Raw genomic sequence first — 25,641 nt, 5'->3', positions numbered from 1 at the left:
TACAACAAAATAGGCCAATTACGACGTCCAACTTACGATGACAAAAAATGCGCGTCCAACTTACGACGGAAAAAAGTAAAACGTCGTAAATATTTACGACGAAATCCAAAACGTCATAAGTTTAATATTTTATTAATAAAATTATGCACGACACGATTAAACAAAAATGAAAATTATTTGAAGTTGCGACGATTTAAACATTCCATCGTAATTTAATTATTTTTATTAAAAATTTAAATTGAAATTGAATAAAAAAATATTTTATCTAAATTTTATCTGTCGTAAGTAGATTTATTATTTTATTGAGTATGTGAGCCCCTTCTTCCTAACTTGCGACGCAATTTTATCTTGGGACGAAAAAACGAACTTACTACTCGACCAAAACGGCGATTTTTTTCCGTCGTAAATGTCTCAATTACGACGATTTCAGTTAAAAAACCCGTCATAAATGGCCAGATTTGTTTTAGTGATTAGAGCACAGGACATCATGCTATCTCCGGTGTAATATATGAATATTAATATTTATTTTGATATCTCGTTTAGTTATTAATAATTCATAAACTAATACATGCTTCTTCACTCATTTTAGTAATTTTAATTATTTATTCACGTTTTTTCTTTTTAATTTTCGAGCTCCTTCCAAATATAAACAATTGAGTAACGCCCTTCTTTCTCTTTGACTTATAATGAGAAACTTGGTCCTTTCTAAATGATAGTCTCTATTTCTTGTAGTGTTTTAGTCCTTACTCTACATGAACTTGAGTACTAAAAATACTTTATTTTTATTGAAAAATATGGAATTTTGTCGGAGATTTTCTCTAATATCTTTAAATTTTTAATTAAAATGACTGAATATCGAATATGATATCAAGAACTCGATTTAATAAATGATCTCGGTCCGAGTCCTTTCACCTCATATATTAAATAAAGTGTTTTTAAGATTATAGAACGACCAGTTACTTGACATTCTCAACAGAACAATATTTACTCTAATACCTCAAAATTTTTAAAATAACTGAATATTGTATATAATATCAAGAAGTTCATTTGATTCGAGTTCTTTCACCCCATTTTATTGAGTGAGGTTAAGATATACTACCTCCGTCCCAAAATACTAGTTCGTTTACTTTTTACGTGTAATTTAAGGTGTATAAAAGTCATAACTCCATATATTTTTTAAAAAAATTTATTTTCATGAATTAAAATTTAATATGTATACTTTTATTCAAAAAAAGAAATTTTAAAAAAAAAATTATGGAGCTATTCGTTTTATTCACCTAAAAATACGCGTAAAAAATCAAAAAGACTTGTATTTTGGGACGGATGGAATATTATAGATCGACCAATTAATTAACATTGTCGACAAAACAATATTTCTACAAATATGAGCTGATAGTTGGATATACAGGAGTTTATCCTATGTCGTTCCTGGTCCTCAACATATCATCTGCCCATAAATTTATTAAAAAAATCGACAAATATCATTAATTTTATTAATAATTTCCACTCTTTTTATTTTAGTCACAAATCACCATTCCAATTAAAGGATTATCCTTTAATTTGGTGTAAAGTTACATACATCTACTTAATTTTACTTTGCCCCATAACCATAATGAAGCTTTTGACATCTTATTACACAGGTAGGAACATAGACTATTAGGGTTTTCACTTGTGCATATGATATGAACTCAAGAAACAGCTAGAAGATGCACAGTTCGTTTACTCTAAAATTTGATAGACAATGAAAGACGTTAAGGGTAGCTAGAGTGACTAGTCTTCGTAACAATTATTATACGTAAATACAAAATTCAACTGGTTAGGAATCGATTGTAATAAAAATGATGGATACATTCATACGTTTATATGAATTTCTTGTTACGTTCTGGTCCCTCTGCATATTTTTCCTCGTTCTTTAATAACTGCTGCGATCTTAATCAAGGTCCAATTATACGACTGATAGCTTTGTTATTCAGTTCGTTTAGTTTGAAGTCCATCTGGTTATTCTGGTTAAGAAACTAATGATCAGTTTCGAATAGCGTGATCTAGTAAGAGCGAGTGAATTTGTCCGGTGTAAATCACTTGGCCGACCAAGGGATTAGGAGGAATGTAAAGTAACCGGCTCATCTAAAAAGGTGAAGAGAAATCTTTTTCAAATCTTATCATATTCAACTTTTCTTCTTGATTCATGTGAAATAAGCTTATTTAAAAACTGAAATGTTCACTAGACCAAAAGTGGGCATTTGTGACCGTCTAAAACCGAGCGACCGGTCAAGTTTATCGATCTTTTATTCGGCCGGTTACTAAAAGTCAAAACGCAGCGTTTTAACGCGGACGACCATCCTTTTTCCAACCACTTCGGGTCGGTTTTAAGATGATGTGGCTTTGTACATGTTGGTGTCATGTTTGGTTGGGGGACCAACATACAATGATCTGGAAAACAGCTTTCGATTGGCTGCAGTCGGTTTTAAGTTTAAACTCGACTTTTTAACTAAAAACGCCTAGATTTTAACCGAGGTCAGCAGTCACCAATTTGTCGGTTTTAAGCTTTTTCATTGGGCTTTGTTTCCGACCGTGTTGGACGGTCACAAATGCCCGCTTTTAATGTAGTGGTTAAAGAAAATCCCAACTGTATATAAACTCAGCAGGCAGCCGTGAAAATAGTGAAAATGAATTTTTTTTACTAAAATTTAATACCAAATGTAGAAAGGAATTTCTGCCGTACTTATTTAAATTATTTAACAATGAAATTTGACTAAAAATAATTACATCAAAACACTTAAACTTTAGCTAACTAGGTATTTCATGATAATCACAATTACAGTTAAATCTCTTTAAAGTAATAGAGTTGGAATCATGAAAAATATTATTTTAATAAATTTATTACCTTTTCGACAATAAAAATATATTATTTTCATTATGCTGAAATCACAGAATAAAATTATTTTAACGAAATTATTAATTTAACCATTATTAATTCATCGAAATTCAACCGTAAAATATGCTCTAAATAAAATATGGCGTGTTGAGTAACCAGCTCATCTAAAACCTTAAGGTGTTAGAGAATGGCCCTTTACAGGATCTTATATTATTTTAACACTCCCCCTCACTCGAGAGCCCATTTACAGGATCTTATATTATTCTAACACTCCCCCTCACTCGAGAGCCCATTTATGGGTGGAAAAGTGGATCACGGGCGCCCATCTTTGGGGTATAAATTTGTCTTTCGTGTCCCTCATAAATTGTGAGAAATATTGGGGGGGGCAGGGATCGAACCTGAGTCTTCTGCCAGCCTGAGCTCTGATACCATGTTGAGTAACCAGCTCATCTAAAACATTAAGGTGTTAGAGAATGGCCCTTTACAGGATCTTATATTATTCTAACATGGCGATCAAGCGAACGCCTGCTATGTGTTCAAATGACAATTGTTGCTAGCTCAAAAACAACTTGTCTAAACAAAATTTGTCAAGAAAAAAGAAAACAAGCTTTTCAAAAAGATAGGTGCACGTTGGTCAGTATAAATAATTCTCCATTAGATACGTGCATGGACCGGTAGCTATAGGCCTATATAAGTAGTCGGTATCAAAAATATACGCGGGATGACTTGTCTGGCTTTCTCAAAACACCAATTTGTTAGATTCTCTATTATATTTGTGTGGTGTGTGTTTTAAATTCACAATACTTTATTTTAAATATACACATCTTAAAAATAAAATAACATAAACGTGTGTTGATTAGCTTTTGGCTTCTTCCCCTTTCCCACACATCCGGAGAAGGTCCCATCTCATGAAACAAATCAAAAAATATTGCTCACAAGTTGACCGGGCAAAATAGGTCGGAACCTGAATAACTGAACCGAAATTTATGAAAATCAGACTCCATTCATAGAATCGAATTCGATCCGAAAAATTTAACCGAAAATAATCTGAAATATTAGATTTGATTATAAATTGGAACCTATCAAAACTGAATATGACCCGAAGTAAAATTCATACTTAAAAATATTTTATGTTTATGATAAAATAATTATTTAGTCCTAATTTTTTTGATAAATACATTATATTATATTAAAAGTACTATGTTTAATAAAAAATATTTTTTAAGTCTCAAAAAGTTGAAAAAAATTAATAAATTATTATCCGAAAATTCCGAACAGAATTTAATGTGAACCGAACTTTGCCTCATCTAAATCTTAATTTCATCCGCACTTCAACCTTTTAGTTGGAGCACATTATAAAAATAGACATATTTATACCTTAAATTTTAATAAAAAATCGTTATATTTTTGTTTCGTGAGGGCACGTGTTTTTGCTGGCCCCTTCATAAATCTGCCCCTAGTGTGTGTATATATATATATATAATTGAAATTGGACAATTTTAAACTTCAAGATCGGAAAAATAATTAGTTTAAAGAAATTATTAATTTTAAAAACATGAATTTATAAAGATTTTACCTAACTTTGCCCAAGAAAACTGAAATAACAATGGTGATAATTAGTCAAGTGATGAGTATCTTGGCTAGGAAGTTAAGTTACAACTTTCTACAATTTGTTTGAATTTTGATATTTTGTGTGCTTGCTTAGTTACATGCACTAAACGTTGGTTGTAACATATTGAGACTTATTTTAACTAGAAGCTGAATTGAATAGTCAATGGTTTGACCTTTTTCAGACAAATAAAGCTTAATCCTACTTTGACCAGGCTAATTAAGCTGAAAATTGTTCCCAATACACCCACCGTTCAAATATTTACATGGTAAATAATACTCTATCCGTCCCAATTTATCTGTCTTGTTTAACTTTTTACGGTCAAATTGACCCAATTTTGACCGAAAATTTCATATAGTATAATATCGAAAATACTTATAAAATTTATATCATTAGAAAGTATGTTTAATATACTTATATATGTATATTTTAATTTTTCAAAATAATGAAAAAATAAGTTTTTATTTTACGGTCAAAATTCAGTTAATTTGACCATCAAAAGTCAAACAAGACAGATAAATTGGGACGGATGGAGTATTAGCTTTTTTGCTTCCATTTAACTTCACGATTTTGTCATACGCATCAGATTTGATACGAATCGTTCAAATATGTATCACGCCTGATACGCATAAGATAAGTATGACAAAATTGCGCATCATATTAATATAGCAGATGAAATGACATTTTTAACATATATTTTGGTCAAATTTTTGAAATATGATAAGTAGGGTAATGAAAATTGAAAATGAGGCATTTGTTACCAAATCCTCAGTAATCTAAAAATGTGGATATATGTGGAGATATATAGAAGGAAATATGATGGCACTAAATATAATTTTTTGTGAAATAAGATTATCGTTTCAACGAGATATTGCGGTGCAGTTTTCTTCTCGCATACTCCGTATACTTGTATGGACTCTCTCGTTTAAGAGTAAATCGGAAATGGATATTCAAATATCATGTGTATGACCATTTTACATGTATACAAATGCATGTATTGATAAATTGCGAATGAAACTAAATATTATGTCAAAATTTATTTAAATTTGATTTTCGAATTTATGAATTAATATGAGAGAAAATTTGAAGGAAAATTCATGATTTATTCATTTCGGACAGTGTTCTAAAAATCCCCGATTTAAAAAAAAATCCCCCGATTAATCCTTAAAAAATATTTGGTCGATCTATTTTTGGAAATCCGATTAATATTTATAAATTATTTTTGAATTATATATTTCATAAAAAATAAGATAAATATAATAAATATTATTAAAATATTTAAATATATCCGATTTTGTTCCGATTAATCCCCGATTTGCCTATTAATCCATTATCGGTAGCTAAACTGATTAGTGCCGATTACCGATTTTTACAACCACGGTTTTGAATAGAAATTTGCATATTCGAATTATTTCATTCTGAATGTAACATTATTGAATTGTTATAGTATTTTGTAAAGGATCCTAATCAATCGCTGCTTTTTGAAATTGATGGATTGTAACACCATTCTCGCATCGAGTTGAGTCAAGGTTTTAGTTAATTTCATAAAGTCGTTTTTAAAAGAAAAGGAAGTAAATAATAAATAAGTAAAATACTTTTATTTTCATTTTAGAGTGAAACAATGTCATATTTATATTATCAACACTTACTTAATCCCGATCCTTTAAGATATTCGGGAATTTAATTATGAGTAAAAATAAAATTATTTTAATTATTTTCCACTTATTTCTACCTTTTTAAGACCCAGAGTATTATCGAGTACATTAATAAATTATACTCCCTCCGTCAAATTGACTCAATTTTGACCGTAAATTAAATATCAATATTTCATTATTTTAGAAAACCGAAGAATATATATTAAAGTAGATCACGTGTACTTTCTAATGACATAATTTTTATAATTTTTTTCGATTATATACTATATGAAATTTTCAGTCAAAATTGGGTCAATTTGATCGCAAAAAGTCAAACATGACAGATAAATCGGGACGGGGAGTAATTTTTGTTGCCTATACCTGAGCAAGTGAGATTTCGCCTTTTTCGGCTTAGTAATCGAGACTTTGACTTAATTTAAAAATAAAATAAAATAAATAAAATTGGCTCCTCATCAAATATCGTGAGGGCTTACATCATGTGCACACAACAAGGCAAAAATGGTATTCTTCACACTAATGAAAAAGAAATAGCGGGTTTTGACTTCGCTAGGCTTGCAGGTCCATCCCCCTCCCGCGTTTGATTTTGCCTAACCAGGAAAGTTATTACTATTTGATAACTACATCTCTCTTTCGCTATTCACACACCCGTGTCGGATTTGATCGAACAGAGTCGAGTTTTATTTTTTATGACGAATCGAGTTTAGCTGAACTTTCTTATCAAATAAAAATTGTGTTCGAGTTCGAACTCGAGCTCGTTAACTAACGAGGCAAACACGAGGTTGTTCGCAAACATAAATGAGCCGAGCCCGGAAAAAATCAGGGCAACCGCTATTTGACTATGAAAATAACTTTTTTTTTTTGAAATCTTGGTTATATCACTAAAATATATATATGTTGACATCTATACGGTTGGATCGATGACAAATATTTTTAAAAAATTTGAAACACCAATTCATGACTAAAAATATTCGGGATACATTATAATTTTTTTGAGTTTTAACGAGCGAGCTTGAGTTGAATAACCCAAAATTCGGATCGAACTCGTTTTGCTTAAAGAACACATTTGTTTTTGTTCGAGTTCGAACTCGAGGTTGTTAACGAGTCACGGCGAACGAACTTTTAACGAGTCGAGCTCAAGCTTATTCATGAACAATTGTATTCGTGAACAACGACTCTTCCCCTTTCTCTCTACGTGATCTCTCTCTTTCTCTCTCTTCCTCTCTCTCTCGTGAATCTCTCTCTCTTTATATAAACAAACATTTCACATTTTATATTCCCACATGCAATTCTCATACACACACCTCTTATCTTCTCCTTCTCATATACTCCAACTTATTGGAGTGTATCTCTCTCTCTCTCTCTCTTGATCACTTATCTCTTCTCTTTTTTGCTCATCACTCAGAAGAGTTGGTCGGATTACTGTCGGAACTGACGCTATTTCTTGTAGTGAAGCTAATAAGCTATGAAGTTCGGAAAAGAGTTGAAGTCACAAATGGTGCCTGAATGGCAAGGTGCATATGTGGATTATGAGTTCCTCAAAAATCTTTTGAAAGACATTCATCATTTCAGACAAAAGACTAGGCCTCCACCTTCGAATCCACCTGGATTACCGCGAGCTCTTTCGCACTACAGAACGTTCAGTGGTCTTACATCTGTACAAAGAAGCATTTCTCTGCGTAGTTTCAGCAGTAGGCGCCACGATGACATTGAAAGCCATGTCATTTTAGTGAACAATGTGAAGAGATCGGATGGAGAAGATGGCTATCAAACCACGTTTCTTAGGGCCGAAGAAGATGGAGGAGAGTATGAGCTTGTCTACTTCAAAAGACTTGATGATGAGTTTAATAAAGTTAATAGGTTTTATAAGGCCAAAGTTGATGAGGTTATGAAGGAGGCTGATGAGTTGAACAGACAAATGGATGCTTTGATTGCCTTTCGGATTAAAGTTGAGAATCCGAAACATGCTTGGTTTGAAACTGCTGTTGATATGGATCATCTTGTTTCCGCTGTTGCATCTTCTTCTGCAGCTTTATCGGCTTCAGTTTCATCGTCCGGGAGGTGGCACAGCAGTAAGTATCTGTTGACAATGTAACACGATCAAATTAAGCTCAATTCCTAACACCTCGAGGTTTTAGGAGAGCTGGTAACGTGTTACAGTATAGTTTTTAAAAACTTGAAATTAAGCTCAATTCCTACAACCTCGAGATTTTAGGAGAGCTGGTAACTTTACCGTATAGTTTTTAAAAACTTGAAATTAAGCCCAGTTCCTAACACCTTGAGGTTTTAAACGAGAGCTGGTAGCTTAACAATATAGCTTTAAAAAAATCATTACATTTTTTTATAATTTGAAATTAATCAAATGCGGTTGATTTGCAGAAAGGATGGCTGAGCACATGGCCAAAATCGACGAAGATAAATCACTAAGAGGAACGAGTACAGAAGAATCCCCGCAAGGTGATCATCCTCAAGAAGCAAGTCATTCAAACCGAATTGTTCCAGAAGTGACAATCAGCAGCAGTAATGTTACTACTAATACATTCAAGATTACTGGTAAACCAGCTTCGCTGGAGATACTTAATCGCGTCACAATCAACAAATCCACTGATACTCCTCTTCCGACAATCAAAGGTGTCCTTAATGTTCCTATTCAGACGGATTTGAAATTCAGTCCCGAAAATCTCAGTAAAATTGAAGATCAACTCAGAAGAGCCTTTATCGAGTTTTACAACAAGCTTAGACTTCTCAAAAGTTTCAGGTAAGTAATTCAGTCAATCAAATCACCATTTTTATTTATAGATTTTTACGAAATTCAATCATTAATCTGTACTTTGATTTGTACTCTGCAATGTGAACAGCTTCATGAATATTCTGGCATTTTCCAAGATCATGAAAAAGTATGACAAGGTACGCAACTGAGTCGCGACTAACGTAACAGTCAAGTTCAGCTACTTTTGTTTTCTTTCTGGTGGAAGTTTATGCCTACATATGTTCACACACCCGGGTCCAATTGTCTTAGTCGTGTTTAGGTTGGAATTCGATTTTTGAATGCTATGCTAATAATAAGAAATTCGGATTGATTCCATTTACAGATCACTTCGAGGAATGCTTCCAAGTCGTACCTACGAATGGTTGATACCTCCTACATAGGCAGCTCTGATGAGGTAACTTAATTTTCAGTCAATCATTCAAATGCTTGCTTTTACGCATAAATACATGGAAGCTGGTCCCTGACAAGCGATTGTTTCTAACCATCTGTCCGATATATTTTCTCACGGACAGGTAAAAGTATATTACATTCCCAAAAGTTTCAGTGTTAAACCTATCAGTGGAAAATTATAGTGGAAAAAGAGGGTTGTAACAATCGTTTGTCAGAGACTGGACCCCTAAATACTGTTGGAATAATCTAAACTTGGTATCTATTTAGTTATGTCCGTTGATTTAGTGTCTGCAGCCCATGTCATCAGCTTGAATAAGTCCTCAGAGATGCTGTGCGTTTTTGTAGGAGCAGTGACATCGTTTTATTCGGGTAGTTTATTTGTTTTAGGAAAGTTGTTTTCTCATCATCCTATTTTTTAGCTAATCTTTGGTTGTCAGTTTCCTATATGTATTGCTTTGCATAATAATCAAATTAAGCCATTTTGTGTATCAGCTTTTACTCTGTTTTTCATATGCGAGTTGTGTGATATACAGTTTTGTAACTTTGATTCCAACACTGTGGTATCAGAGCCTCGTTTTACGTAGTGGATGCCCAAGTTTATGCCAAGGCCATCGACTATGGAAACAGATAAGAGCAAGGAGGGTACCGTGGGCTTGACATACCCCATGCTAAACAGAGGAAACTATACGGCGTGGGCGTTGAAGATGAGGGCTAACATGCAGGCTCATGGAATCTGGGAGGCTGTGGATCCAAAAGGTTCAAAAGTTGCCGCTGATAATAGGAAGGATAATATGGCATTAGCTGCTATTTATCAAAGCATACCGGAGGATGTGTTGCTGTCAATCGCGGAGAAAGAGACAGCAAAAGATGCCTGGGAGGCAGTGAAGGTTTTGTGCCAGGGTGCAGACCGCGTGAAACAAGCGAAAGTCCAAACCTTGAGATCAGAATTTGAATCGATGAGCATGAAAGATTCTGATTCTCTAGATGACTTTTGTATGAAATTGAATGGTCTTGTGACCAATATTCGTGCTTTGGGCGACAACATGGTTGAGTCGTACGTGGTAAAGAAAGTGCTGAGAGCTATGCCAAATAGGTTTCTGCAGATAACATCTGCCATCGAACAATTCGGTGATCTTGGGAAGATGACTGTGGAAGAGGTGATTGGGTCACTAAAAGCTCATGATGAGAGGGTGCGTGGACAGGTTGAGAATACTGGAAGTGCGAGTACTAATCAACTCCTTCTCACGGAAGATGAATGGAGAAAAAGGGAGAAAGAGGAAAGCAAATTACTGCTCACTAGGGACGAGTGGTTGAAAAGATCAAATAGGAATGATGGAGGTTTTCAAAAATACAGGGGAAAGGGAGACACTCGAGGGTTTCGCGATAAAAGCAAGGTCAGATGCTGGAATTGTCTGGGTTATGGTCATTTCGCTGCAGACTGTAGGAAAGCCAAACGTGACAAGGAGCCAAAAGAAGAGGTGAACTTTGCACAGATACCGGATGACGAACCTGCATTACTGTTGGCTGAAAAACAAGATGATGAAGGCACTGTCATGCTATTGAGTGAAGACAAGGTGAGTCCGAAATTAAGTCAAGGTGGAGGAGAAAACAAATTTGTGTCAAACCTGTGGTATCTTGATAATGGCGCAAGCAACCATATGACCGGGCAAAGATCAAAATTCAAGGATTTGGACGAGAATGTAACAGGTCAGGTGAAGTTTGGAGATGGGTCGATTGTTCACATAAAGGGAAAGGGGTCAGTAGCAATCAAATGCAAAACTGGGGAGGAGCGAATTCTGCAACAGGTATATTATATTCCTTCTCTCCGAAGTAACATTATTAGTCTTGGCCAGTTATCCGAAGATGGGTACAAAATAATTTTAAATGGTGAGTATTTGTGGGTTCGTGACAAAAAGGACACGCTTCTAATGAAGGTTAAACGATCATTCAACAGACTTTATAAAATTATACTTGAGCCTATTGATTATCGCTGCTTGTTGTCTGAAGAAAATAGTGCAGAATGGTTGTGGCACTCCCGATTGGGACATGTGAATTTTAACGCCATAGTTCAGATGGCATCAAAAGAAATGGTGCACGGGTTGCCGAAACTGTCTCATCCCAAGCAAGTGTGTACAGGGTGTTTAATGTCAAAGCAAGTGAAGAAAGCATATCCCCAGCAGTCGAATTATAGTGCAAAGAAAGTCCTTGAATTGGTTCACGGTGATCTTTGTGGTCCAATCACACCGTCGACCAAGGGAGGTTGTAAATATGTTTTCTTGTTGGTTGATGACTATAGCAGGGTCATGTGGGCGTATCTCTTGAAGTCGAAGGACGAGGCGTTTGAAACATTCAAAAGGTTTCAAGCTCGAGTAGAAGATGGACGAGAGAGAAAAATTCGAGCATTCAGAACCGATCGTGGAGGAGAGTTTCTCTCAAAGGAATTTATTGAGTACTGTGAGAAAAATGGCATCACTAGGCAATTCACGGCACCTTATTCCCCCCAACAAAATGGGGTTGTGGAACGGAGGAATAGAACAATGGTTGAGATGGCAAGAAGCCTACTGAAAGAAAAGCAACTGCCTTGTTATTTTTGGGGTGAAGCTATCCGTCACAGTATTTATCTCTTGAACAGGTTGCCCACACGTGCTATGTCGGGTATAACTCCTTATGAGGCCTGGTCCGGAAATAAACCACATCTTGGACACATACGTGTATTTGGCTGTTTGTCACATATGCGCATACCACGTGTGAATTTGACAAAGCTGGATGATAGAAGCAAGGCTACTATACACTTGGGAAAAGAGCCCGGAACAAAGGCCTATCGTCTCTACGATCCAGTAAATAAAAGGGTCTATGTTAGTAGAGATGTAATCTTTGAGGAAGCAAAAGCATGGTCATGGGATCAATATGAAGAAGGAACGGAGTTGCAAGGGGAAACTTTTGTCGTATTTGGCATGAGTACAACTGATTCTGGGGGCGAAGAGTTGATGGGAAAAACAGACTCTCAGAGTTCTAGTGTAAGTGCAACACATGTAGAGTCAGAAAATAGTCAAAATATTGAATCTGATACAGAGTCCACAAGTGCTTCAAACTCAACAGGTGAGTCAGATACCAGCAGCGAGGCCCAAAGATATAAATCTCTTACAGAAGTATATGCAAACACAGATGAAGTTGAACTGGAGACAGACGAATTGTACTTTGCAGCAGCAGATGAACCAGTAAATTACAAAGAGGCGTCGAAAGATAAAAGATGGAAGGAAGCCATGAAAAAGGAGTTAGAGGCAGTCGAGAGAAATAAAACATGGGAATTAACTACACTTCCTCCAGGCCACAAGCCTATCGGACTCAAATGGGTTTATAAATTAAAGAAGGACACTAGCGGAAATGTCGTGAAATATAAAGCAAGGATTGTGGCAAAGGGATACGTCCAAAGAAAGGGAATTGATTTTGAGGAAATTTTTGCACCAGTAACTCGTTTAGAGACTGTACGTTTGCTTCTCGCACTTGCAGCAAAGAACAAGTGGGAAGTACACCACCTAGATGTGAAGACAGCTTTCTTGAACGGAGAAATCGAAGAGGAAGTGTACGTTACTCAGCCCGAAGGTTTCGTGAAGAAGGGTAGAGAACAGATGGTGTATAAACTGATCAAAGCTTTATACGGGCTGCGTCAGGCACCCCGAGCGTGGTACGCCAAATTGAACAAGTGCTTAGAGGAGCTTGGATTTACTAGGTGCCCTTACGAACATGCTGTTTATACAAAGAAGATTGGTGAAGAGACACTGATTGTGGCGGTGTACGTTGATGATCTTCTAATCACTGGCACGCAAAGGTCAATCATTAAGCAGTTCAAAAGGCAAATGAATGAAGTTTTTGAGATGAGTGATCTGGGGTTACTGTCACACTATCTCGGAATTGAGGTAAAACAAAGTCCAGGTTGTATAGAGTTGAGGCAAACAGCTTATGCGAAAAAGATTTTAGAAAAGGCTGGCTTGGGTGATTGCAATCCAACAAGGTTTCCCATGGATCCAAAGGAGATCATTACAAAGGACGAAGGAGGGAAAAGAGTCGATACAACGCACTTCAAGAGTATAGTTGGAGGACTGAGATATCTCGTCCACACGAGACCAGATATTGCTTTTTCAGTTGGTATTATTAGTAGATTTATGGAGACACCTACATCAGTTCACTTGAATGCTGCAAAGAGGATCATGCGTTATGTGAAGGGAACATTGGACTATGGGCTCACATATGCTGAAGGCAGTGGGAATAATTTGTTAACAGGATATTCGGACAGCGATTTAGCAGGCCATGTGGATGATAGAAAGAGTACAGGAGGTATGGCATTCTATCTAAATGAAAGTTTAATTACATGGGTCTCTCAAAAACAAAGATGTGTAGCTCTAAGTTCGTGTGAAGCTGAGTTTATGGCTGCAACGGCAGCAGCATGTCAGGCCATTTGGTTAAAGAATTTACTAGCAGAAGTGACTGGTAAAAGCGGAGGTCCTGTGGTGTTATACATCGATAATAAGTCGGCTATTGACTTAGCCAAGAATCCAGTATTTCACGGTCGTAGTAAACATATCGATATCAAATACCATTTTATCCGTCAATGCGTTGAGAAAGGGGAGATTGTGCTGAAGCATGTCAGTTCAGAAAACCAACGTGCAGATATGTTGACGAAGTCTCTGGCAACATTCAAGTTTGAAAAGCTAAGGAAATTACTTGGTGTGAAAGACCTGTCTGTAAAAGTTTAGATTACAGGGGAGATTTGTTGGAATAATCTAAACTTGGTATCTATTTAGTTATGTCCGTTGATTTAGTGTCTGCAGCCCATGTCATCAGCTTGAATAAGTCCTCAGAGATGCTGTGCGTTTTTGTAGGAGCAGTGACATCGTTTTATTCGGGTAGTTTATTTGTTTTAGGAAAGTTGTTTTCTCATCATCCTATTTTTTAGCTAATCTTTGGTTGTCAGTTTCCTATATGTATTGCTTTGCATAATAATCAAATTAAGCCATTTTGTGTATCAGCTTTTACTCTGTTTTTCATATGCGAGTTGTGTGATATACAGTTTTGTAACTTTGATTCCAACAAATACATAGATTAAACTATTCTGTTTGGTGAATGACACGTAAATAATGGATGACAGGTGATTACGAAGCTCCTGGACAGAGTTGAAGCGACCTATATTAAGCATTTTACCAATGGAAATCGAAAGAAAGGGCTTAACACACTGAGACCCAAAGTTAAAAGAGAAAATCATAAAGTATCTGCTTCTTTAGGTACGAATAGTGGCTCGAAAAAGTGATAATTTCTGAACTCTTGGCTCTCAGTTGATAATAATGGGGGTAAATTTCTAATGTTTTTTCTGGACATGAAAACATTCAGGATTCTTTGCTGGTTGTACAGTAGCTCTCATCTTCGCCCTCATTTTGACTATAAGAACGCGCAACATTTTTGAGAAGGAAGGTCGTAGAAAGTATATGGAAACCATGTTTCCACTATACAGGTTTGTGCATTGGATTACTATCAGACTTTAAGTTGTTTAAATTCATTGTACAATTAGGCCATGTTTAATTAGATGTAAAGTTCATCCGAGATTCATTTTTCAGCTTCTTCGGCTACATCGTCTTGCACATGCTGTTCTATGCTGGGAACATATTCTTCTGGAAGAAGTACAAAGTAAATTATCAGTTCATATTCGGGTTCAAGGCTGGAACTGAATTAGGTTATCGAGAAGTGCTGCTAGTGAGTTTCGGTCTTTCTGTACTGGCATTGGCAAGCATTCATGCAAATCTTGATATGGAAATGGATCCTAAAACTAAAGACTACAAACAACTTACTGAGCTTGTTCCTCTTATTTTAGTAATCGTAAGTTTATCATAATTTTCGACCTTTTTTAGTGTTGCAGCAATATTTGACATAACTCTGAACTTTTTTTGATCTGTTTCAATCTGCAGTTCATATTTGCCATCATGATCTGCCCATTCAACATTGTATATCGCTCCAGCCGCTACTTTTTTCTTACCTGTGTAATCCACGTCTTCCTTGCACCATTATACAAGGTACGCTAAATTCAATGCAACACGAATAAATCCCATCTGGTATTTAGGGTTGTTTGAATCATGAAATTTCAATCCAGCTAACGGGAATTAGAACGAGGCTCTAATAAGTATATTTTTGTATTGAAATTCTTACTCTCATTTCCATTAACCGGGTTGAAATGAGATATTAGAACGAGGCTCTAATAAGTATATTTTTGTATTGAAATTCTTATTCTCATTTCAATTAACCGGGTTAAAATGATCTCGTGATCTGAACGGACACATTGTACATATCAACCAGTTACCATTTATGGGTCAAAGAGGCGCCCATCTTTGGGAGGGTGCCAGGAATTGAACATGAGTCATCTGTCAGCCTGTGCTGCTCTGATACCATGTTAAGAAACCAGTTACTTTAAAACCTCGAGGTGTTAGAGAATGGCAAAGGATCTTATATTATTGTAACAATTATTTTAGACAGATAATTAACAATGGGATTAGTTTTGATTTAATTTATCTGTATCCTGCTTCCTGCATGCAGGTGATTCTTTCGGATTTTTTCGTGGCTGATCAACTTACCAGCCAGGTTCAAGCTTTCAGAAGCATAGAATTCTACATATGTTACTACACTTCCGGTGACTACAAACATAGAGAAAACAGTTGCAATAACAATGATGCTTACAGTACCTTCAGTTACATTCTAGCCGCGGTTCCATTTTGGTGGCGAATGCTTCAGGTAATATACATTTATGCGTTGAATAACATAAGATGATATTGAAACCTTTCTCCAACACCTTAAGGTTTCAGATGAGCTGGTTTACTTAACGTAACATCTTCATATGTACAGTGTGTGAGGCGGTTCTTTGAAGAAAAAGATGCTGTACAAGGATGGAATTCACTGAAATATTTTTCGATTATCGTATCGTTTGTTACAAGAACAGCATACGGTAGAAACAACAGTAACGAATGGTATATTATAGCTTGGATTACCTCTGTAGTCGCCGGAATAGTTGCTACATACTGGGACATCATCTACGATTGGGGCCTTCTCAACCGGAAATCTACAAACCCTTGGCTCAGAGATAAACTCCTCCTTCCTTACAAAAGTGTTTATTTTGCTGCCATTGTAAGTACATACAAGAAATTTTCTCTTTGATTTTTCTTGCAATATTTTTTGTTAGTTGTTATATATAGTTTTTAGTTACGGATAATGTTTCAAAAATCAGTTAACTCGGACGAGTACTTGGTCGAATGCTCGTTTCTAATCTATGATCTACCCGATCTTCTTACAATCTTTTTAAGTACTCTCTTCGTTCCTTTAAATCGTTAACATTTGAAATGAAGTGTTCGACACGTATTTTAAGATTTTTATCTAGTATAGTTGTATAACTTATTTTGAAAATTTTCTTTTTTTTAATAAAAATATTAACATTTAATATTTATTCAGAAAAATAATAATAATTTATGTAACTATAGTAGATAGGAGCGTTAAAATGCGTGTCGAACACTTCATTTCAAATATTAATAACTCAAATGAACGGAGGGAGTAGTAATTATATATAGTTTTTAGTTACGGACAATGTTTCAAAAATCAGTTAATTTGGTCGAGTACTCGTTTTTAATCCTTGATTTGATCCGAGTTTCGAATAATCGTGTCCAAAAAAGTTTTCATAAAGGATTAGTCAAAATTTTGTTTGACTGCGATTAATCGGTCAGAACTCGGTTCGACTACGAGACTCCGAGTAATCAATGTTTACATAATAATTTATAATATGTAATTGTTGTTTATCCAGGCCTTGAATGTGCTGCTGAGGTTTTCATGGATTCAAATGGTTTTGGACTTGAATGTATCTTTCCTGCATAGACAAAGCATGATCGCAGTTATAGCCATTCTGGAAATCATCCGGCGTGGCGTTTGGAACTTCTTCAGGTGAATAAATAGCATTGTTAATTATTGGTGAATAAATCTGAATTTCTGTAATGTGATTAGTCTGAACTTTTTTCAAAAAATTGTTAAGGTTGGAGAATGAGCACCTGAACAATATAGGCAAATACCGTGCATTTAAATCAGTACCTCTACCATTCAACTACGAAGAAGATGAAGATGACGATTAGATCATAAGCTTTAGCCAGAAATAGATGAAGATGAAAACGACGATTAGATGATAGGCATTTATATGTATTGTAAAGATGAGGAAGTTGCATTCGACTGCAAAAAAAGATGAAGATGACAACTGATCATAGGCTTATATATACATGTATAGTAAAAAATGAGGAAGTTGTAACGGCTCGGCCCGGCTCCCCTCGCCTGTTTCTACATGCCGTTCACGGGTTTTTAGCTGCTCAAACCGGCTCGCCGGCAAACAGGCACGGCTCGCTCGGCCCGCTCGTTTGCCCTGTTGTAAGTAATCTATATTAGTGATGCCAAGAATGGATATATGAATTCCATATACATATACAGTTACATAAACAAGTTTATAAATCATGAGTTTTATTATTATAAGAGATTCTGAGAAATGTGGCATGAATTTTGTGATTATTGATATTGATGCCCTTATTAACTACTTTGGAACCGTAAACATAAACTCTTTTTTCCTTTATTGTTAAAGTTTAGAACAATTCTCACATGATCAAACTTCACCGGTTTTAATTTGTGGATGTAATAAGTTCCTTATTTTTAAAAGAAACATCAATTATAACATGACAATTTCTTTTGAATTTTTGGTGCGTTTTTTTATGTTTTGGTGTAATTTAATGTCCGAGATTGTGTTTATGGTTGATATCTCAAACTGAACGTGACGAACCGGGTAAAAATTTAGATATCAATTTAAACAAATCTTTTATTTGCATCGATGAGAAGACTGAATTAATCAGCGATATGAATTGTTTATATTTTGTTCGACTTGCTATATACCATTTTATTAATAAATTAATTCTCTTTACAAAGAACATGACACTTGTATGCTTGTTTTTTTAATCCCTCTAATTTCTATTTATAAATATGCTTATTTGGGATATGATTCTTAAAAAGGTTTTCTTTTATTTAGCAAAAAAAAAAAAAAAAGGTTTTCTTTTAAAATACCCAAGTTGCAAATTATTTTTTACAAAAATATTATGCAACCTTATATGCTACTTGAAATGTAACTTTACAACCTCGTCTACAACTGCTTTCAGCCCGTTATGCAATCGTCGGATAATATCGTATGCAACTTTGTCCATATATTTACAAAAAAAGATCTTCTCAAAGACATTTATTTTATTTTGGAGAACTTCGGCTCAGTTTTTTCAAATTTTTAATTTAAGTTTTTTATTTCAGTCTTCTTTTTATATTTTATTACTCTAAACCATTGTTGTTATATTTTATTAGTCTATTATTATTATTATATGAAATGAGTTTATAAAACCAATACTCAAACTTTTTCAGGTTGCTCAATTTCATAACCTTCGTACTATGTTGCGGAATAAAAATTAGAATTTCGTTAATAATTAATTCTCGAGTTTGTGAATTTCGAATTGTAATGATTGTTCTTGTGTTCGGGGCTAGTTTTCCTTACAAGATACTTATGTATCTTTGTGTTGTAAATAATCAAGTCAAAAACTTAGTTCGAGGTTGAGGGGTATAGCCCTTTATATAGATGTTGAGTCTATGATTAGACTTGGGTTGGGAGACTTGTTGGACAAGTCTCCAACTTAGATGGTAAGTGGGACTCCTGTAAGACAGCAGATTCTGGATTCTTCGTCGTGGGAGTTAGTTTTCATGTGGGACGTCATATATATAGTCTTCAGCCATATTGTACCTTGCCACGCCCGCGGACATTGTGGGCTCTAGGCCGTTTTTAGTATGTGACGGGTTTCGAACGACATGGTTCGTATTGGGCTTTAAACATGAACTTTGAGTGTAATTAATGCGACATTTATAATGTGTTTAAGGTTTATTTTTACCCATGTCAGTATATATATTTGTTGTTTTGTCATAAAAATAGTTTAAAATACATGTATTCGATATATATTGTCACAAATATTTTGGGACAAAATATTATTTTTTACGCGTTGCATACACAAATCATTTATTGTGTATTGGCGTATTCATTTTCATTAACATTACACGACATTCAATATATATATATATATAACGATTTACACAGAAAGATAATTAACGTAACGACATAACACAATAATGAATACCTTGATTAAATTCAACGAGTGGTTCCATTAAGCAATTTATCTTTCATTCTACAGTTGGTAATATTTTGACATGTATACGCATAACAGATATACAAGTTATGGAAAAAATTAAGAATGAATTTAAAAGTTAAATAAAAATTATAAATCGGATAAAGGCATAAATTTTAATACTCCTTATTTTTTTATAACTAATCACACACGTACACTGCAGGAGTCAAAATCCTGAACTCCCGCAAATGGGGTACTCCTTATTGTTGCTAAAAGTTATGAATACAACTTATAAGTAAGATATCAATATGGGTATAGACGATATAAGAAAAATACGGTTAAACCTTGGAATTCGTTGTTGTTGTTGTTGCTTTTTCATAGAGTGTGCCACAAAAGAAAAAGATACGTAAATTTTGGAACTCGTAATTATTGTTAATGTTATTGTATATGTAAAAAAAAAATTGATGGATACTAAATAAATAAAATACAAAGATCAATATTCTTTCTAAAAATAAAAGGGTTAAATGGCGTTTTGGTCACTCAAGTGACCACTAACTTTCACTTAGGTCATCGAACTCAAAAAGTTGTCAATGAGATTACTTAACAAATAAAAGTATTCAACGTAATCACACGTTAAAAATTTCACGATTGTTACATCTCGTTACCTATAGACGACCCTCCATTAAATGTTAACATATTGTGCAAGACATGACTTAACATAATAAGACTAAGTCATATTGACAATCTTAAGATTAAGTTGACTTGTAATTCTTATGTAATATGTAAAGGTTTTCTTTGAGTCTATAAGAATGTTGAGGAAGACTATACTGGAATATTTTTAAGTAAACAACCAACAAGCTATGAATAAATCTCTGTAAGAAGATCAAGCCTGGTCATGGCTTAGAATGAAGATATATAGCTTGGTGAAGAATAATGTTGTAGATTGAAAAATGTTATAGGTCAAATATCGAGAAGTCACAGATCAAGGAATGTCGAGAAGTATATTGAGAACTACTCAAGCTTATCGAGAAGTCAAGTTGACCTGTAAAGAAATCATTTTTATTGTAGAAAAGTCATCTCACTTATAGAAAAGTCACTTTGTTTATAGAGAAGTCAAGTACATGTACAAAAGTGGAGATATCGACAAGTCAAAAGACATATAGAGAAGTGGAGATGTCGACAAGTTGAAATGCATGTAGAGATATGAAGATATCGACAAGTTAAAATGCATGTAGAATATGGAGATGTCGACAAGTCAAAACATATGTAGAGATGTGAAGGTATCGACAAGTCTTTTTGTACTTTGAAGATCTCGATAACAGCTTCAATTATAGAATGCATCTATCATGAATATTCCATATTACCAGCCAACAAACCTTTTTTATCATTAAAATGGAAAGTCTACAAATGCAGCTTAAAGAGTGCAAGATCAAGGGCCAAGATGAAGTGGACAAAGGTGTGTAGCAGACTGCAAGATTGCATGCAGATATGCAGCATTTGAAATAGAAATAGACAAAAGGGATTTAGAAATTATGTTTGTCTATTTCAGTGCAATCTATGTAAAATGTGCATGCTGTTCTATAAAGCATATCAAGGGTCCTTTGTTCCGGTATTAACACAATAGTCTAAATTTTCCTGTATTCTCTCAAGAAGTAGCCGAGTTCTTTAACATTCAAGAACTCAAATTTTTAGCACAACATATTTGATTTTTAATTAAACGATCAGGTGAATTTTGATAATTGTTAATTTGTATTTTTATTGTTAGTTAATTATCACTGTAAAATACTCTAAGCTGTTAAGTTCAAGGAAGGCTAAATACTTAACTTAATTTTTCTTGAAAACAATTCAAAAAATTTAAGTAAAATTCAAGAATCACACATTCAACCCCCCCCCCGCCCTCGTATGCATTTCATATATAACATAACATATCGGTTGCCACATCAAATAATCGACCCACCCAATTATAAAACCACCCAACAAATTAAACACGACCCAATTAAAATCCACGACCCTTATGACCTATATCCCTAAATTAAAACTCATATACCCCTTTATACACATGCACCCCTTTTTACACACACGCCTAATTGATTTAAACTCGGGTAAAATGGCTAATTGGTCACTATACTCGCACGTAACTTGCAAGTAGATCATCAAGTTAAAAAAAAAGCTTTCAGTCAACTAATAAAGTAATTAAAAACTTTCAACTTAGTTATAGCCGTTAGCAACGTTAAAAATCTAACATTGTGCTGACATGAAAGTGCCTACATGACAGTACTCACCCAATACCGGTTAGTCGGTGTTTTAAACCCGACCTATTCTTCCCCTTATAATAAGTTAATTGAACCCCTTCACTCCATTCTTCCCATTCTTCTATGTTCTTGAGAAAAAAAATGAGTTCTTATTCCTCAAACTCTACTAGGTTTCGTGGAGATCAAAGAATTACAAGTTCAAATGGGATGGGGATTGTCAACTGCTACTGTGCCATCGAAGCTGGTGTGTGGGTGGCATGGAAACCTGGAACCAAAAACCCAGGTTGGAGGTTTTATGGTTGTTCGAGATTTAGGGAGACTAAAAGATGCAATTTTTTTCATGGCGAGAATATACAGATCGAGGTAGAGAAGTGATTGTTGAATTATTGGATGAACTATCGTTGAAAAGGGATGAAGTGAAGTTGCTGAAAAATAAAGTCGAAGGTGTTGAGACGATGCAGAATTGTGATCATGAATGTTTGAGGAAACTGGAGAAAATGGAAGAGCAAATGCAGAAAATAAGTGAAAAACTGAAGCTTGCAGTTTAGTTTTTATATGTAGCACGTATGTTAGGTGTTGTAACTTGGTTGTTCAAAAACTGAAATGAATATTGAAATGAAATGAATATTGATGAAGATGATGATTGTGTGTAACTTTGTTCTTGCTTGATTTATATAAATTAGTATGTAAAAGGAAGATAGATTGTGCAAAATGGTAGAAGAAACAGTTGAAAATAGATAGAGAAAACAGTTACAAAATGCATATATTGATAATATTGGTACCATACATTGTACTTTACAATCAACCAAATTTAAAGAACAGATTCAAGTAATAGATTACATAGTTCTGATGCCCTTGATAAAACAACCTAAAGATGTTGAAATTGTCCCCACTAGATAATTAAATAGTTCCAAATGGCAAGATACAGAATGATAAAGTAATTGAAGGTTTCCTGGGGCTTTGAAACCCTTGACAACCCTCCTGACTTGAAGTTTTGTCCTTGTTTTACTAGTCTCGTGTGTAGCTGGTGGAGTCTCAAAAAAGTGCATGTGTTGGCTCAATATTTTCATTAGATACCTGCAACTAAAACACATAATTAATTAAGCATACACACAACTATATGATTATTGAACAAATAATTGATACCAAAGTACTCACAGTGTTTAGTCTTTGGCTTCTCCTTGGTGTGGCTAGTGACTGGCTTTGTAGCTCTATTATTTGGCTCATTCTAGGTGTGGTAGGTGGGGGTGCATTCACTTCAAACTCATACATAAAAGCCTCTTCCATTAACTGTGCCTCACCTGTCTCTTTCTCTCTATCAGCCCTAACAATTTTATCAATTATTTCAGTTTCTTCTTCACCGACCTTTCTTTTTTGTGCCTTTTTCCTACTTGATTTTTTTAATATAGTCAGCTAGTTTGCTAGGACATTTTCCCCTTGTATACATATGACCAACATTTGGGATCCAATACTGTCATCTTGTCATACTTTCATCTTGTCTACGGCCTTTTTTGAGTGCTTTTCAAGATCCTTCATGGTCGTCTTGAAGGCCTCATAAAATATAGTTGTTAAAGCAGCCCAAAAACCAAGCTTGACAGCCACATTTGCTTCCTTCTTTAACATATTTGAGCTCAGATGTCTAGCACAAAATATGTGTTCCACTTGAGGTAAAAATTCCCTAACAATTTTGTCCAACCTCTGAAATTTTATACAATTTGCATTCAGTATATGACTACTCATGAAATTCTGAGCTAAAAAAATGAACATAGGAAATCATACCTTTTGTTGGTGTGATATGAGTGTGTATCCACTTCCAGATCTCAAATCAAGTTCATCAATTAGCAACGGCAAAAACCATGACCGATTTGAGTATGACTCACTTTCAACAACTGCCATTGCAATTGGAAACATGTCGTCATTACCATCTCTCCCAACTGCAGATAACATTTGGCCACCAGTCACAATCCTGGAAAAAGCATCAATCAAGACCAATGACTGGTCTACATCCCTGCTTCCAACCTTTTTTAAGCTGATCATAGCAGACATAGAATATCTGGAAATGTGGAGCATCTCCTTCATTATTCCTTGTTGTATAGATCTTTACAGTGTTGTTCTTGTTGCTCCGCAAAATTTCCCAACCAAATCTTCTTAGACCAGCAAAGTGTTTCACCATTTCTTTATGAACCTGACTTAATGCCCTTTGCCTCACTCTACAACAGTTGGCCTCTCCAACTTCAATCTTTTATTTTTTTTTAAATCACTACAAGAATAATGTCAATAGACATCACACATTAGACATCGGTTAACTTTGCCACTGATGTTAAAAGAAATATTGACATCATCCCATGTTTTTGTGATGTCTTTGTTCTTTGTAGACATCAGTTATAATTAAACTGATGTCTAAAATTCACCAAAAAAAAACAGGATAGTGAAAAAACTATCTTACAATTTTCATTAGACTGAATGTCTTTTCTGGAGAATGTAATAGTTTAGATTTCAGATCATATGTTTTACTATTTTTTAAAACTCTACACAATTTGGTCTATAAACTTCTTATACATCACTTTCAATTAAGAAAAGCTGATGTCAAAAAAGATAATGTACATCACTTTAAGGTAAAAAACTGATGTCAAAGAAATCAGGTTCAAGTCTAAATGAAACATAAAAATCACTTTGTTTAAGATAAAACTGATGTTAAGTAACATTATAAACATCATTTTTAACCAAACAAAACTGATGTCAAAAAACACAATGTACATCAGTTTCAGACAAATAACTGATGTTAAAGACTAACATGTTCAAGTTTTAATGATACATAGACATCACTTCATTCTAAAAAATCCTGATATCTATACGCTAAATTAGACATCACCTTTCATTGAAGAAACAGATGTTTAATATGTCATTTTACATCACCTCTGTCAAAATTATCGATGTTTTTGTGACAAAAAACATAACTCAATATATGTTTAATATGTTTTAATAGGTGTAATTTTGTTATTAAATAATTTTGTTATAGCATTTTTTTATAAAAAATCATCACATAGACATCAGTGTTTTTCACTAAAATCGATGTTTTTGTGACAAAAAACATAGCTCATGATATGTTTAACATGTTTAATTAGGTGTAATTTAGTTATTAAATGATTTATTTATAGCATTTTATGTAAATAATCAACAAATAGACATCTGTTTTTTAACTAAAATCGATGTCTAATCGAGTCTAGACATCGGGTATTCACCGATGTCTAGAATAGACATCACCGACATCAACATCGGCTGGGAAACAGCATAGACATCGGCCAAAAAGCGATGTCTATGGACTTTTTTCTTGTAGTGAATTCTCCATGCATCTCTTTAAGCTTTCAACTGAGATTTCTTCTTATTCTATTACCATACAACTCTGCTAGGTATTTAATTATGACCAGCTTGTTATTATAGTGGTTGACACAGTTATGTTCATTATTAACTGTCCTCACCTGCCAACATTGTTTATCCTCAAGAAATGACAACCACATCTTAAATATGAACCCTTTATCACATACAACTTGGATCCTCCTCAAGTCATTCATCATGTATTTAAGTGGTCTCCCAGTTTCAACAGAAAAGGCCTTTATTAGGTCCCGAATTATCGTAGAAGGGGGGTTGAATACGATAATCACTAAATTAAAAATCCTTTCGAATCTTTAGCGGATATAGATTTAGTTCTCGGTTAGTGGTTCCGTGTTCTTGAGGTGAATAGTGTTTGGGAATATAAAATGAGGAACACAAGATATTCGGGGAAGTATATATTCATATATAAATCCGCGAGGGGTGTTGCTACACTCCGGTAAATAAATTAACCGGCTACAATCTAAGAATAACAAAGTTATTAACTTCTAC

General features: G+C 34.5%; 1 protein-coding gene across 1 annotated transcript; it reads left to right on the top strand.

The window, feature by feature from the left end:
* Positions 1-7,435: 7,435 nt before the first annotated feature.
* Positions 7,436-17,963, top strand: LOC141704498 (phosphate transporter PHO1 homolog 3-like). The gene is made up of 12 exons (XM_074507751.1): positions 7,436-8,208; positions 8,516-8,894; positions 8,995-9,043; positions 9,229-9,300; positions 14,443-14,575; positions 14,682-14,802; positions 14,906-15,164; positions 15,254-15,358; positions 15,876-16,070; positions 16,182-16,460; positions 17,128-17,264; positions 17,353-17,963. The coding sequence occupies exons 1-12, from the start codon at positions 7,602-7,604 to the stop codon at positions 17,447-17,449; spliced, it is 2,433 nt and encodes an 810-aa protein (XP_074363852.1). The 5' UTR covers positions 7,436-7,601; the 3' UTR covers positions 17,450-17,963.
* The last annotated feature ends 7,678 nt before the right edge of the window (positions 17,964-25,641 follow it).

Source organism: Apium graveolens, unplaced genomic scaffold, assembly GCF_009905375.1.
Source record: "Apium graveolens cultivar Ventura unplaced genomic scaffold, ASM990537v1 ctg7920, whole genome shotgun sequence".
Classification (NCBI taxonomy): Eukaryota; Viridiplantae; Streptophyta; class Magnoliopsida; order Apiales; family Apiaceae; genus Apium; species Apium graveolens.
The sequence above is the reverse complement of the archived record's forward strand: the minus strand, read 5'-3'. Positions and strand labels throughout refer to the sequence as shown.